Genomic DNA, 13,307 nt, shown 5'->3' on the forward strand with positions numbered 1-13,307 from the left:
ATATCAGGTGACTAAGAAGGGGGAAGATGTTGTGGAACAACTAATAGTTCCCAAAGCCTACAGAAGAACAGTGTTGGATCTGGCCCATGGCCGTATAACGGCAGGTCATCTATTGGTAGAGAAAACCACTGAGCGATTAATGCAGAGGTTTTTCTGGCCGGGCTTCATAAAGAGGTATCTGACTCTTGTGCATCCTGCCCTGAGTGTCAGTATCATGCTCCCAGACCACGTTTTAAGGGACCACTAGTTCCATTGCCTAGTATAGAGGTGCCGATAGTAAGAGAGCACCTGGAACCGGCTCAACAGGCACGGCAGAGGGTATACAACTGCAATGCTCGGTTACACAGCTTTGCTCCTGGGGACAGAGTGTTAGTGTTGGTTCCCACTGTGGAAAATAAACTTTTGGCTAAATGGCAAGGGCCCTTTGAAATCTTAGAAAGAGTGGGACAGGTCAATTACAAAAGTTTACCAGCCGGGGAAAAGAAAGCCGGAACAGATATACCATATAAATCTGTTAAAGCCCTGGAAAGATAGAACGGTACTGTCGGCCGTCCGAGCCCCTCCAATAAATCCAGGGCCCTTAGTTCCCGAAGTGACAGTGGCAAAAACCCTGTTGGCAATTCAACAACAAGGAGGTCAAGGAGTTTCTGATCAGAAATAGGGTGCTGTTCTCTGACGTACCTGGGAAAACCTCGGTCATTAAACATGACATCATCACTGACCCAAGGGTTAAAGTTAATCTAAAGCCCTATAGGTTACCAGAAGCACCAAGAGCATCGGTGTCGAAAGAAATTAAAATATGCTAGAGTTAGGGGTTATTGAAGTATCACATAGTGAATGGTCAAGTCCCATTGTGTTGATTCCAAAGCCCAACGGGAGTGTGTTTTTCTGCAATGACTTCCGAAAGTTGAACAGTGTTTCAAAATTCGATGCCTACCCGGTGCCACAGTGGAGAAGGAGGCATTGGCCATAAAGTGGGCGTTACAAACTTTAAAATTTTCGGTGGAACACAGGCCAGGGGGCCTGTTGTCTAAAGCGGACGCGTTGTCACGCGTTCATTGTTTGGGGGCTTCAGTTGTTCCGCCCCATAGGTCGAAACAAAGGGGGGGGATATGTGATAGGATCACTGGTAAAGTGGTCTGTGGCAAGGTACATTTGTCCCAGATTCCTGTCTTATGTGTTTTAAACCCCCAGGAGAAAGTCGGCAGTATAGCAGGCTTGAGTTTCGGCTTTTTGAAAAGCCGGTTTGGGACCTGGGGGTTGTGGGTGAGAGGAGAGGGAGGGCTCCACCCACGGCCACTCCAGGTTTTGGTTCTCGCAGCCTGGTAACAGGCTTGTTAGGGTTTCCACCTGAGAGTGGCCAATATAAGCCTAGTGTGTTTAGGGCTGAGTGTCTCACCTGGGAGAGCAGACAGGGAGTTTGCTCAGAGACACTTGAAAACCTAACTGTAAGTGTTGTGCTGTGCCTTGGTTGCTGGTGAGGGCATTAGGCCCTGCCAGGTTCTGGTAGTGAGGGAACTACCTGTGAAGTTAGTGCCCCGACAGGGCTAGGATTTATGTTTATGTTTTCTTTATGTTATTTCTGACATTGTGCAATAAAGACTGGCGCCGACCAGCTTGTACTTCCATCCAGACTGGTGTGCTGCTTCCCTTCTGCTGTGTGTGTGTGTAAGGAAGGAGTCCTCTACCCAGGAGAGGGACCCCTAACCTAACTGTGTCACAATATATATATATATATATATATATATATATATATATATACTACCGTTCAAAAGTTTGGGGTCACCCAGACAATTTCATGTTTTACATGAAAACTGACTTTTATTTATCAAATGAGTTGCAAAACGAATAGAATATATAGTCAAGACATTGGCAAGGTTGGAAATAATTACTTTTATTTGAAATAATAATTTTGTCCTTCAAACTTTGCTTTCGTCAAAGAATGCTCTTTTTGCTGCAATTACAGCATTGCAGACCTTTGGCATTCTAGCTGTTAATTTGTTGAGGTAATCTGAAGAAATTTTTCCCCATGCTTCCTGAAGCACCTCCCACAAGTTGGATTGGCTTGATGGGCACTTCTTGTGTAACATACGGTCAAGCTGCTCCCATAACAGCTCAATGGTGTTGAGATCTGGTGACTGCGCTGGCCACTCCATTACAGACAGAATACAAGCTGCCTGCTTCTTCCCTAAATTGTTCTTGCATAATTTGTAGGCGTGCCTTGGGTCATTGTCCTGTTGGAGGAGGAAATTGGCTCCAATCAAGCGCTGTCCACAGGGTATGGCATGGCGTTGCAAAATGGAGTGATAGTCTTCCTTATTCAAAATCCCTTTTACCTTGTACAAATCTCCCACTTTACCAGCACTAAAGCAGCCCAAGACCATCACATTACCTCCACCATGCTTTACAAATAGCGTCAGGCACTCTTCCAGCATCTTTTCACTTGTTCTGTACCTCCCAAATGTTCTTTTGTGTGATCCAAACACCTCAAACTTCGATTCATCTGTCAATAACACTTTTTTCCAATCTTCCTCTGTCCAATGTCTGTGTTCTTTTGCCCATATTAATCTTTTCCTTTTATTGTCCAGTCTCAGATATGGCTTTTTCTTTGCCACTCTGCCTAGAAGGCCAGCATCCTGGAGTCGCCTCTTCACTGTAGACGTTGACACTGGTGTTTTGCGGGTACCATTTAATGAAGCTGCCAGTTGAGGACTTGTGAGGCAACTATTTCTCAAACTAGAGACTCTAATGTACTTGTCTTCTTGCAAAGTTGTGCACCGGGGCCTCCCACTTCTCTTTATACTCTAGTTAGAGCCTGTTTGTGCTGTTCTCTGAAGGGAGTAGTACACACCGTTGTAGGAAATGTTCGGTTTCTTGGCAATTTCTCACATGGAATAGCCTTCATTTCTAATAACAAGAATAGACTGTCGAGTTTTACATGAAAGTTCTCTTTTTCTGGCCATATGGAGAATATAATCGAACCCACAAATGTGATGCTCCAGATACTCAACTAGCCCAAAGGAAGGCCAGTTTTATAGCTTCTCTAATGAGCAAACCTGTTTTCAGCTGTGCTTAGCACCCACAATGTACCATTATAACACTGGAGTGATGGTTGCTGAAATGGGCCTCTGTACACCTATGTAGATATTACTTTAAAAAACAGACGTTTGCAGCTAGTATAGTCATTTACCACATTAATAATGTATAGAGTGTATTTCTGATGAATTTAATGTTATCTTCATTGAAAAAAACAGTGCTTTTCTTTCAAAAATAAGGAAATTTCTAAGTGACCCCAAACTTTTGAACAGTAGTGTGTATATAATAAAAAAAGAAAGTAGATCTATGGCACTGCTCCTCAGATTAGTTCAGTCTTAATGGTGGTTGGTACTGGTAAGAAAATCTTTATCTTCTTTAAATGGTTACTCCCACTATGCTCCTTTTATAGATATAAATCAGGTGGCCGCTTTAGCCCTTGAAAATACCGACTGGTAAATCGGGTAATCTAGGAAGAAAAAGGGGGACAAGGACAAGCGCCTGATAGTGTAGTAGTTAGTGTTAACTTAAATTAGATACAAATATATTCATATGCGCGTACCATGAATATGCTTGTATATTAAGCATATAAGGAACCAATCCTCAGATTATACACGACCATTTCCACAGCAGTCTTAACCTTCAGCCAGATTTCACCCAGGGAATAGCTGACCAGATAGCTACAACTTTTTTGGAGCAGAAAAATTTGCTTTCACAATGTGGTATGTTTTATAAGTATATGGTTTTTAATATACACATATATGCATGTCACACACAAAAACAAACATAGGAACATAGCTTATCTTATAGGTCGCAATGGTCAGTTCCAGTAGTAGTACCTCCAGGTACATCTAATAAAAGTCCATATAAGTCCCTTTAGGGTAGGTCTGGATGGTTTGTAGAGTTGCTGTAGCTTGTCCAATGCGTTTCGCCTTTAACAAGGCTTCCTCAGGGGTCTTGCATGATAAATTCACAGGGGGCTTCTTATACCTGTATGTCCTCCAAGATTTGTCCGTTTTTGGCACCAAAAATGGCAAAAACGTCAGCAGGCACCCGGAACCGGAAGTGTGCGCCCGCTCAGGTGTCCCCCCCCAAAAAAAAAAATATAGATTTTTTTTAGTTTTTTATTTATTTATTTTTTCCCTTTCTCTCTATATTGTATCCACAACCTTTCCCGGAAGTGTACATCACTTCCGGTTCGTGGCTGCTGCCAGAGGTGATCAAGACAACTCCAACAGGGGGATCCCCTACACTAGCATAGGACTGCCTGCTAGTCCATGTGTAATCGACTCCATTCTCTTGGAGTCCTTATAGTAGCTCCAGACGCCATTTTGTTGGAGCTCAACCACCTATATAAACAATAAGAGGATTCTTTTGGTATTGATTGCACTTGCCCGAGTACAGTACTTTCAGGAGTCTAGGGGACAAAACACAATGCCAAATCTTACAGACTAGGATAAAAAAAGGAGGGGAAAGAGGACTACAGTACAAATAATAAAACCATTAATGTTAAAAATTCACATAAAACTGTATAAAAATACAGTGTGTATGTATATGTATATATATATATATATATATATATATATATAATCAACACTACAACATTGCTGCTTGCCATTCAGTTGTAAATACACTTTAAGGACCCCAACATGTGCACAAGGAGTTACCCATAACCTGGGTTATAAAGGACATGTCATCTGTATTAGGTTATTGGGACACACTATTTGAAAAGGACATTGCTAATTTAGTATAGGAATAGTCAATTATAAAGGCAGTAATAGTTTGTTATTGTAATTCATGTGATTTATTGTGTGTTTATTGTACCAAACCTATTATTCTATAACAGTGTCCCAGTCCAGTATTTGTGAGTCACTAAAAATAAATCCAGATTGCTTTTGCATAAATTTGTCTCCCATTGTCTGTGTCTGATTTGGGAACCCTTGCCTCTCTGTGGGTGTGGACAGAGTTAGGAATTGCCACCAGTTACATCTGCTCCACACCATTTGTATTCTTCCCAGTGGGGTATTACATGTATAGCAAACTCTAATGTGATAATAAACCTTTATCACCATAATAGGGCTCCTTGCCACTTAATAGCATATCCTTATAAATCTTATAATTAACATATAAAAAGCATACTCACACATATTGAATAAACTCTCTCACCTTTCCTATAGTTGGTTTGCAAGAAGCAGCAACTGATAGTGATCCAGAAATAATAAACTAGAAAAAAAAACAAAATGTAAATATTTGTTTCTGCATACTGTACATACCTACAAATTAATCCTTTCTCATGAGAACAAAATTAGATGTAGGGCCCGATTGAGACCCGCTCGCTAGGATGCGTTCGCACACAGCCTGCCGTTGTTTGCATTCTGTGCATGCGTACGCATCGCAGTGTGCGTGCTCAAAATAGTCTGTGCGATCGCGAAGTGCTCGCCCCTTGTGTAGAGACGCCTCGCTAGCATGAGTGACAGGATGAGCCTTTTGTGGGTGGTGACAGGGGTTGGTCGCTGAAAGCGGGGGAGTGGTGGTGCTAACGCAGGCGTGTCTGAGCGTCTTAATGCCGTTTCAAAGGTGTACATAATTAGGACGCAGCGTCATAGTACACATCACTTGGCAGATTTTTACACTGAAGCGATCGCAGTGCTTGCGGTAGGGTATGATCTAACACAAGTGCTGCGTATGCATCCAATGGTACTCGATGTTACCGATGGTTCATACACATCCTGGAGATGACGTGCACAAGTGGGCGTCTTCAGACAGGCTGGTGGGCGTCTGCATACACAGTGCAATCACACGCCAAGACATAGTGGGTGTGCTGATGCCTTGCTGTGCGATCGCGGATTTGCATACTTTCGCTGCGTGCAAACGCATTTAACAAGCGGGTCTGAATCGAGCCTATGGCGACAGAGAAACAGCGGCTGCTCCATTTATTTGTTCAGGGACGTCTTTAGAGAGGAGGAGGCCCGTGTGTACCCCCGACACAGGCCCCCTCCTCTCACTCAGGTGTCCGGCAGCCGACTGACGAGGCTGGCCGGATACCACAGAATCAGTAGACTCTGGGCACTAGAGTGTGCCCAGGGTCTATTGCGCATGTGTAGATCGCCGGGGAGATGGCATGGCCGCCATTTTGGGGTGTTTAGTTCTACATCAGATGGAGTGCCAGCATATTATAGCAGTAGTAAAAAAAAATGCCAATCCAAACAAATAAAATAAAGCATTGTAAAATGAACCAAAATATTTACTTATATTAAAACATTAACAATAATAAATTTAAGGAACAATGAGCCTGATTCAGCAAGGAACGCAGTAGCTTATATGCACACAATCGGTCGATTGTTGCATAGTGTGCATGCATCGCAGTGCATGTGCACTAACTAGCCATTGCGATCGGGATAGCGATCACAGAGGATACCCAGACCCATGGCAGAGTGGTTGACAGGAAGCGCTGTTTGTGGGTGGTGACAGAGGGGGTGGTCGGGAGAACGCAGGCGTGCCAATACATTTCAACGCCATTGAAGGGGCCTGCATAAATTAGCCACTGTGATACCAGATGCCGCCTGAGGCCTCATAGCATGCTCAGAAGTATGCAATTCCTGTGTAAGGTCAGGGCTTCATTAACTTTCCGATGTTACCGTTTGTCTCTCTATGTTGGCCAAGTATATGGATGTAAGTAAGGGGAAGTGGGCGTCCTTATGTCAGGCTGCGATCGCAATGCGAATGCAAACATTTACATGTCACCGCTGAAATATGCAACTGCGTTGTGTGCGTATAAGCAGAATAGCCATCCATATTGAATCAGGCCCATTGCCATTGCTCCCATTTCTTTAATAGACCCAAGAGTGGTAGCTAGCATGTGTATTGCTGATATAGGTGCCAGCTGTCTGGTAAGCTGCCCAGGCCCGGCGACAGGGGGGTACAAAGGGTACCCCTGTCCCAGGGGGGTACCCGAGGTTCAGAGGGACAAAAAATGGGGACATGGCACCTAATTGTGAATAATAAACTGACAAGCTGCTGGCGCGACTCAAGTGGGCAAAGATAATCTTAATAAGCGGCAGTGTTACCCACCCCTCTCCCCATCTCGGTCACCTGGTCGGTCCGGTCCGTGCGTGTATGACGTTCTGACGTCATTACAAATGATGCTGCGCCCCTCCGTTCTGTCCCTGTCTGCTTTCCCTGCCGCCACGGTCCACCTAAGAGGAGCAGTAATAGGCAGCCTGCCCTGCGGCATTGACCGCCGGGCTGAGGCACAGGACAACAAGGTGCAGGCACGGTTTGCACCCTGCACCCTCCCACCCTTGATGCAGCTACCGCAGCAGAGTGACACTGACTTCTGCAGCCTGCACCATAGACAGAGTGGTGTGGTAAGGTAAGTGAGTGCATCTTTACTTCATTTCTTTTCTATTTTAATAAAAACCTTCTGCGTCCCCTGTTAATTGAATCTGTCCCCTTTTTTAATTTTAACATATCCACTGGATTGTATAATGAATATAAGGCAGTAGATGTCAGTTTGTGTATGTATATATATTGTCGAAGCTGGATGATTGGCTGAGACCAAATCTTTTAAATTAATATCTGGCAACGCCATTTTGCGTCGCCTCTAACTACGCCATTTTGCGTCATCAGCACAAAACCATTGTGTAAAACGCTATACTTGGTTATTAGCGTCGTGAGTCTGTTTTGCTACTGTATATTGTTGAAAGTCCAAACAAAACCTATACGCACATTAGATAATACATATAAAATATACAAGACGCACAACGCACATTTGCGCTGTACATCAAAGCCTACAGATAAGCACAAAACACAGACGCACAACGCTTACTAGCGAAAGTACACAATATTCTCACACTCTCACATGCACGCACTTATAAAAAGATTCCCTCACATTAAGCTTGATATTAGAAGTTTTATTAGCAAATGCTTATGTTGTGAAATGTAATGTATATGATATTTAAGGTGCAGAAACTAGTAGACAAGTCATGTTTGGTACCATTCTAAATCCCTGTTTATTCTCAGATCTCCGGTTCTATCGGCAAGGAGATCGCATCATGTGTCCGAAAGTTACGAATTATAGGAAATTAGTGGTTAGAATGTATACCTCTGTATGTAGTGTCTTTGGCTACTTTAAACCAGTTCTTTGGCAGGAAAACCACACAAAGAAACTTCTGAGGAACTGGGACATACCCCTAGTGACACTGTATGAACTGACCTATGACCTGCATCGTACCAGAATGTCCAGGAGCAAAAACCAATGGAAATCTGTCAACTAGTTTCTTTGTTAGAGCTGAACTCTGTAAGGTATATAACCTGAGTACTGATTATAGTATACAGCCATTCTCCTTGGATGACCACAGGCTTCTGGATAGACAACTGTATACTGGGACCAGTGCGCACGCGTATCGGCTTGTACCTTGTATTTACTTGCTTTTGCGCTAATTGTTTAGATCAAAGCGCATTATACTTTTTCCTTGAATAATATAACTTTTTGTGCTTTGAAACCACACGATTGGACTGGAAAGCAATTATTTCTTAAGCGACTGGTAGCGCTAAATAGCGACAATTGGGTATAGCAATTGAGGGGTATCAATAGTTGGGGGCTCATAGTTTTGGAGGTCACGATACTAAGAGATCGCACGATAGCATACGGATCTCGATTTCTCAACAAAGAGTGGAAGAAGGCGCCATACGCAGGAAAGAACGCACTGTGTTCAAAACCTGTACCATCTAGTGTTGTGAAACCAATATCCGTTATTGTTTGATTTCAAGAAGTGCTGACTAGGACCTGGGGATGGGAGAGAAAAGTTAATTTCTTTCATTGTCTGTCTTGGCGCTAGAGTGCGAGTCGCACAATAGCGTATTCGTGTTTCCTGTATTGCTACCACGTGTTCAAACAATCGTTTTGAAAGTATTGTTGTATTGATAGCGTGACTACATTGTTTAAAACCTCTGAATCATACTGCCATACTTGCGAAAAGTCTATTTTCTGTGCAGAAAACTAAAGGTGTATGAAAGCAAACGTGTGATTGTAATGTGAATAGGAACTGTGTGTCAGACCTATATACTAAGTACCGTGTGTCGGACGTAAAGACTCGGTAGGTGTCTGATGAGGCAGAAAGCTACTGAGTGTGTACACATAGCAGGTGTATTGCAGCGAGGATAGGGATTTTGTACCTCGAAGAAAACAAGGGTTATCGACATTTGCCCCCCAATAGTAGTCGCAGAGCCCATTGATCAGTTAGGTTCTCTGGACATTGCGACTGGACTGCACGGTTGGGTAGACCGTGATTGTGACTTGGGGTGTAGTGGAGGAAATCACTAGAAAGGGTAAGTGTTATTGGAACACTTAAATTCTACCAGGGGAGAGTAACTCAAAAAGGGATAAGCTAGCGGACAAAGCTTGTGTCAATTGTGTCCGGAAAGACAGAATAATCGCATAGGCGCTATTCTGCTCCTCTTTGTGCACACTGTCTTTCACGCTTAGCGGGACGGTTGTGCACAACGGGAAAGGAGTGCATGAACGTAGCTCTGTGGAATCATTCACCGGTCCACATTCTCTAGTGACAAGCTGCTTAGAGTTTTCCCAGATGGGTGCTAAGCAGACGCTGGGAATGGTCGACGATGCGCTGCTTGTGGAAGGACCGACAGGTTCGGCAAGGCATATAATGTATACAAAGTATGGTGCGTATGCAACTGTGTGCTGTAATGTATGGGTTAAGATGACCAAGAGATGTGTGAAACCTTTTCCTAAAATTGGCAGTTTTGATGTGGAGGTGTTGAATAATGTTAGAGATCGCATTTGTGTGGTGAAATCTCTAAAGAAATGAGTAAAGTATAATGATTGTTTGAAATTATGGCAGCATGAGGGGAGTAGCGTCGCGAGCACTACGCAAAAGAGCGTGCACGCGACGCAAAACAGCATTGTGCACGGACCACAAGGGAGCGCACACGCGACGCTGGTTGGCGTCGGGTGCGCACCGCAAAAGGGCATGCAAGCACCACAAAGTAGCGGTGCCAAAGGTACAGGTATTAGCACATGCGCACCTCCGCCGCCCTATGCGGCTGAAGGTGACGGTACAGCCAATACCAAAAATGATAAAAATTTAACAAGTAATTAGTTCCCTATCCTGAGTAATCATAAGGAAAATGTGTGTGTGTAAATGATGAACCTGTTGAAATGTCAGCCATTGCATATGCAGTAAATCTATTAGAAACAGCACTGAACCTAGAAAGGGAAGTAATCCCACCAGCTGTATCAGTAGAAGGGATCCCATCAGTAGTATCAGCAGTGGAAATTGATGAAGGTAGTACAGTGCATTGTAGTAACAGATTGAACACCCAGAGTACTAAGGTAAAAGTTCCCGTAGGTAACCTTAAAAACAGCAAAGTGGTAGGCGTCCATCCTGTCCAGACAATAACAGTTTCCAATGGGAATCTGGACGGAAATGGTGTAGTACCCACGAGGGATGTAGCAATGCATTGTCCATGGACGAGAGCAGAATTACATTCAATAATGACAGATTTTCCTGACCCTAGAAAAGAATTAGCTAAGTGCCAAAAATGTGTAAAAGAATTAGGTAATGCTCATGAGCCAACCAACAAAGATTGGTGTGTGGTATTACGGGCATGTCTTCCATCCAATACCGATGTAAAGAAGTTTATCATGGATTGTGTATTGGATGGAGATGGTCCCTTAACTGATGAGAATAACCAAGATAACATAACACGCATAGTCACCCAATTGGCCGTATATTTTCCAGTGGTAGTGAACTGGAGTAAAATTTTCACCATAAGGTAGAAGGTTAGTGAGTCTGCAGCAGATTATTTCACCAGAGCGTTGCAGACAATCACCCAATATACTGGTATAGAGAATATAAAAGACAACACACACCACAGGGAAGTAGCTGTCATAGTACTTATGGATGGTCTTAAAGATAATCTAAAGATCAGGGTTCAAACTTCTCAGCCTAACTGGAGAGGAATTACTGTAGATGCCCTCAGGGAGTCAGCTATAGAACATGATAAAAACATCCTCAGGAAGAGAGAAACACAAAGTGAGAAGCTAATGGCTTTTAGCATTCAAGTTTTAGAAGGAATGCACACACAGCCACAAAACCCATACCAGACGCAACAACAAAACACATATCAACATACCCAGCCACAAGCCACATACCACACACAACCACAAACTCTCCACACACAACAACCTACACAGCGACAACCTTTCAACATAAGATTTTACAAATGTAACCAGAAAGGACACATAGGTAGAAGCTGTCAAGAGAAAAATTGGGGGACAAATAATAAGAAAACACATAAGTTCACCCCAAAAGGATATGAGCAGAATTCTCAGCAGTCGCCGGTTCACATAGTGGCCGTGAATGCTTTACTGGAGAATGATAGTCAGCTCTAGGGGTCAGGTCATACCTGTAGTCTACAGCGAGTCAGGTTAACTGAGAGTACTAGGGAAGAACCTACAATGACAGTAGATATAGATGGTACTAAACACTCTTCTTGTAGACACAGGGACAACCAGATCCGGTTTAAATTCTCCATCAAATTTGCAGGTGACCAACAAGACAGTACCAGCAATGGGAGTAACTGGTAAAGTGCAGCATTATCCTTTAACCAAATCTGCAGAGGTTACTATCGGGCCACTGCAAACCAAGCATTCCTTTCTTCTGGCGGCAGCAGCTCCTACTAACCTACTGGGAAGGGATTTGTTGTGTAAAATAGGATGTGTCATTTACTGTACCCCTGATGGTATATTCCTAGATATCCCAGAGAAGGTTGCGCATGAGGTAAGGGATATATTGGACACTCCACAAAGGTTAATTTTTCACTCTACCATTTTAGAACAAAGCCCATCCCAAGTAAAAGAGATATTATCTCAGATACCGAGTTCACTTTGGACCAAAGATGAACAGGACACTGGATTGATGGCAAATGTATCTCCTGTAATGGTAAATTTAAAAAGTAATAGGCAAGCTCCAAAAATCCCTCAATACCCGTTAAAACAAGAGGTAGAGCTAGGGGTTTATCCAATAATTGAGAGGTTGTTACAACAGGGGATTTTAATTCGTACAGCTAGCCCAGCTAATAGTCCCATTTTTCCAGTGAAGAAGGCTGGAGGGAGAGGCTATAGGTTAGTACAGGACCATAGGTGTATAAACAAAGTAGTTGAGAGCCAATTCCCTGTAGTGCCCAATCCAGCTGTCATCCTCATGCAAACTCCACCATCTGCAACCCATTTCACTGTCATTGACCTATGTTCTGCCTTCTTCTCTGTCCCTCTTTACCCTGACTGTCAATATCTCTTTGCATTCACCTACAGAGGGGTACAATATACATGGACGCGATTACCCAAGGGTTTCATAGATAGCCCCAGTATTTTCTCTCAAGCCTTACATGACTGGTTGCAATCTTTTCAGCTAGCTAATGGATCTGTTCTAATTCAATATGTAGACGATTTGTTGTTGTGCTCTGATTCGTTTATGTCATGTTTAAATGATACTAAACTGTTGTTACTTCATCTATCACAAACAGGACACAAGGTGGCAAAGGACAAATTACAGCCATGCCAGGCTAAGGTTAAATACTTGGGACACTGTCTAACCCAGGGGCTAAGACATTTGATGACTGACAGAATACAGGCCATACAGACTGTGACACTGCCACAAAACCAACAGCAAATCCGTAGCTTCTTGGGCATGCATGGAAACTGCAGAATGTGGATCCCATGTTTTTCTATTTTGGCATTACCATTGCAGGAATTGGTGTCATCCTCAAAGCCCAACCGTGTCACACACACTAAGGAAACAGAGCAGGCTTTCCTTAACCTTAAGGATAGTCTGACAAGAGCACCTGCCCTGGGAATACCAGATTATGAAAAACCTTTTGAGTTATATTGTACGGAGGCTGATGGCTGCGTAGCAGGTGTCCTCACACAAAAACACGGTGATGCTAGCAGACCTGTAGCATACTACAGTGCACAATTGGACACTGTGGCAAGATCACTCCCAACGTGTTTAAGAAGTGTAGCAGCATCCGCTTTTCAGGTCGATAAGAGTGAGGATGTAGTATTAGGTCATGATATGACTGTATATACACCACATGCTGTATCTGCTTTGCTGAATTCTGCCCAAACCAGACATGTTTCTTCAGCTAGGTTCACGAAATGGAACTAGCTCTGATGGCACCTGCAAATATTACCATTAAAAGGTGCAATACGTTAAATCCAGCAACGTACTTACCATATGTGCCTCGGGATG

The 13,307-nt window shown here is 43.3% G+C and overlaps 1 protein-coding gene across 1 annotated transcript in view; it reads right to left on the minus strand.

Moving 5' to 3' along the window:
* LOC148478215 (membrane-spanning 4-domains subfamily A member 4A-like) overlaps positions 1 to 13,307 on the minus strand; it is a 68,861-nt gene that overhangs the window by 29,317 nt on the left and 26,237 nt on the right. The window contains exon 4 of the mRNA XM_088455745.1: positions 5,200 to 5,256. Coding sequence (XP_088311871.1) covers positions 5,200 to 5,256 — 57 coding nt within the window. The remainder of the gene's footprint in view (positions 1 to 5,199; positions 5,257 to 13,307) is intronic.

This window comes from Taudactylus pleione, unplaced genomic scaffold, assembly GCF_031769625.1.
Source record: "Taudactylus pleione unplaced genomic scaffold, aTauple2 ptg000671l, whole genome shotgun sequence".
Lineage (NCBI taxonomy): Eukaryota > Metazoa > Chordata > Amphibia > Anura > Myobatrachidae > Taudactylus > Taudactylus pleione.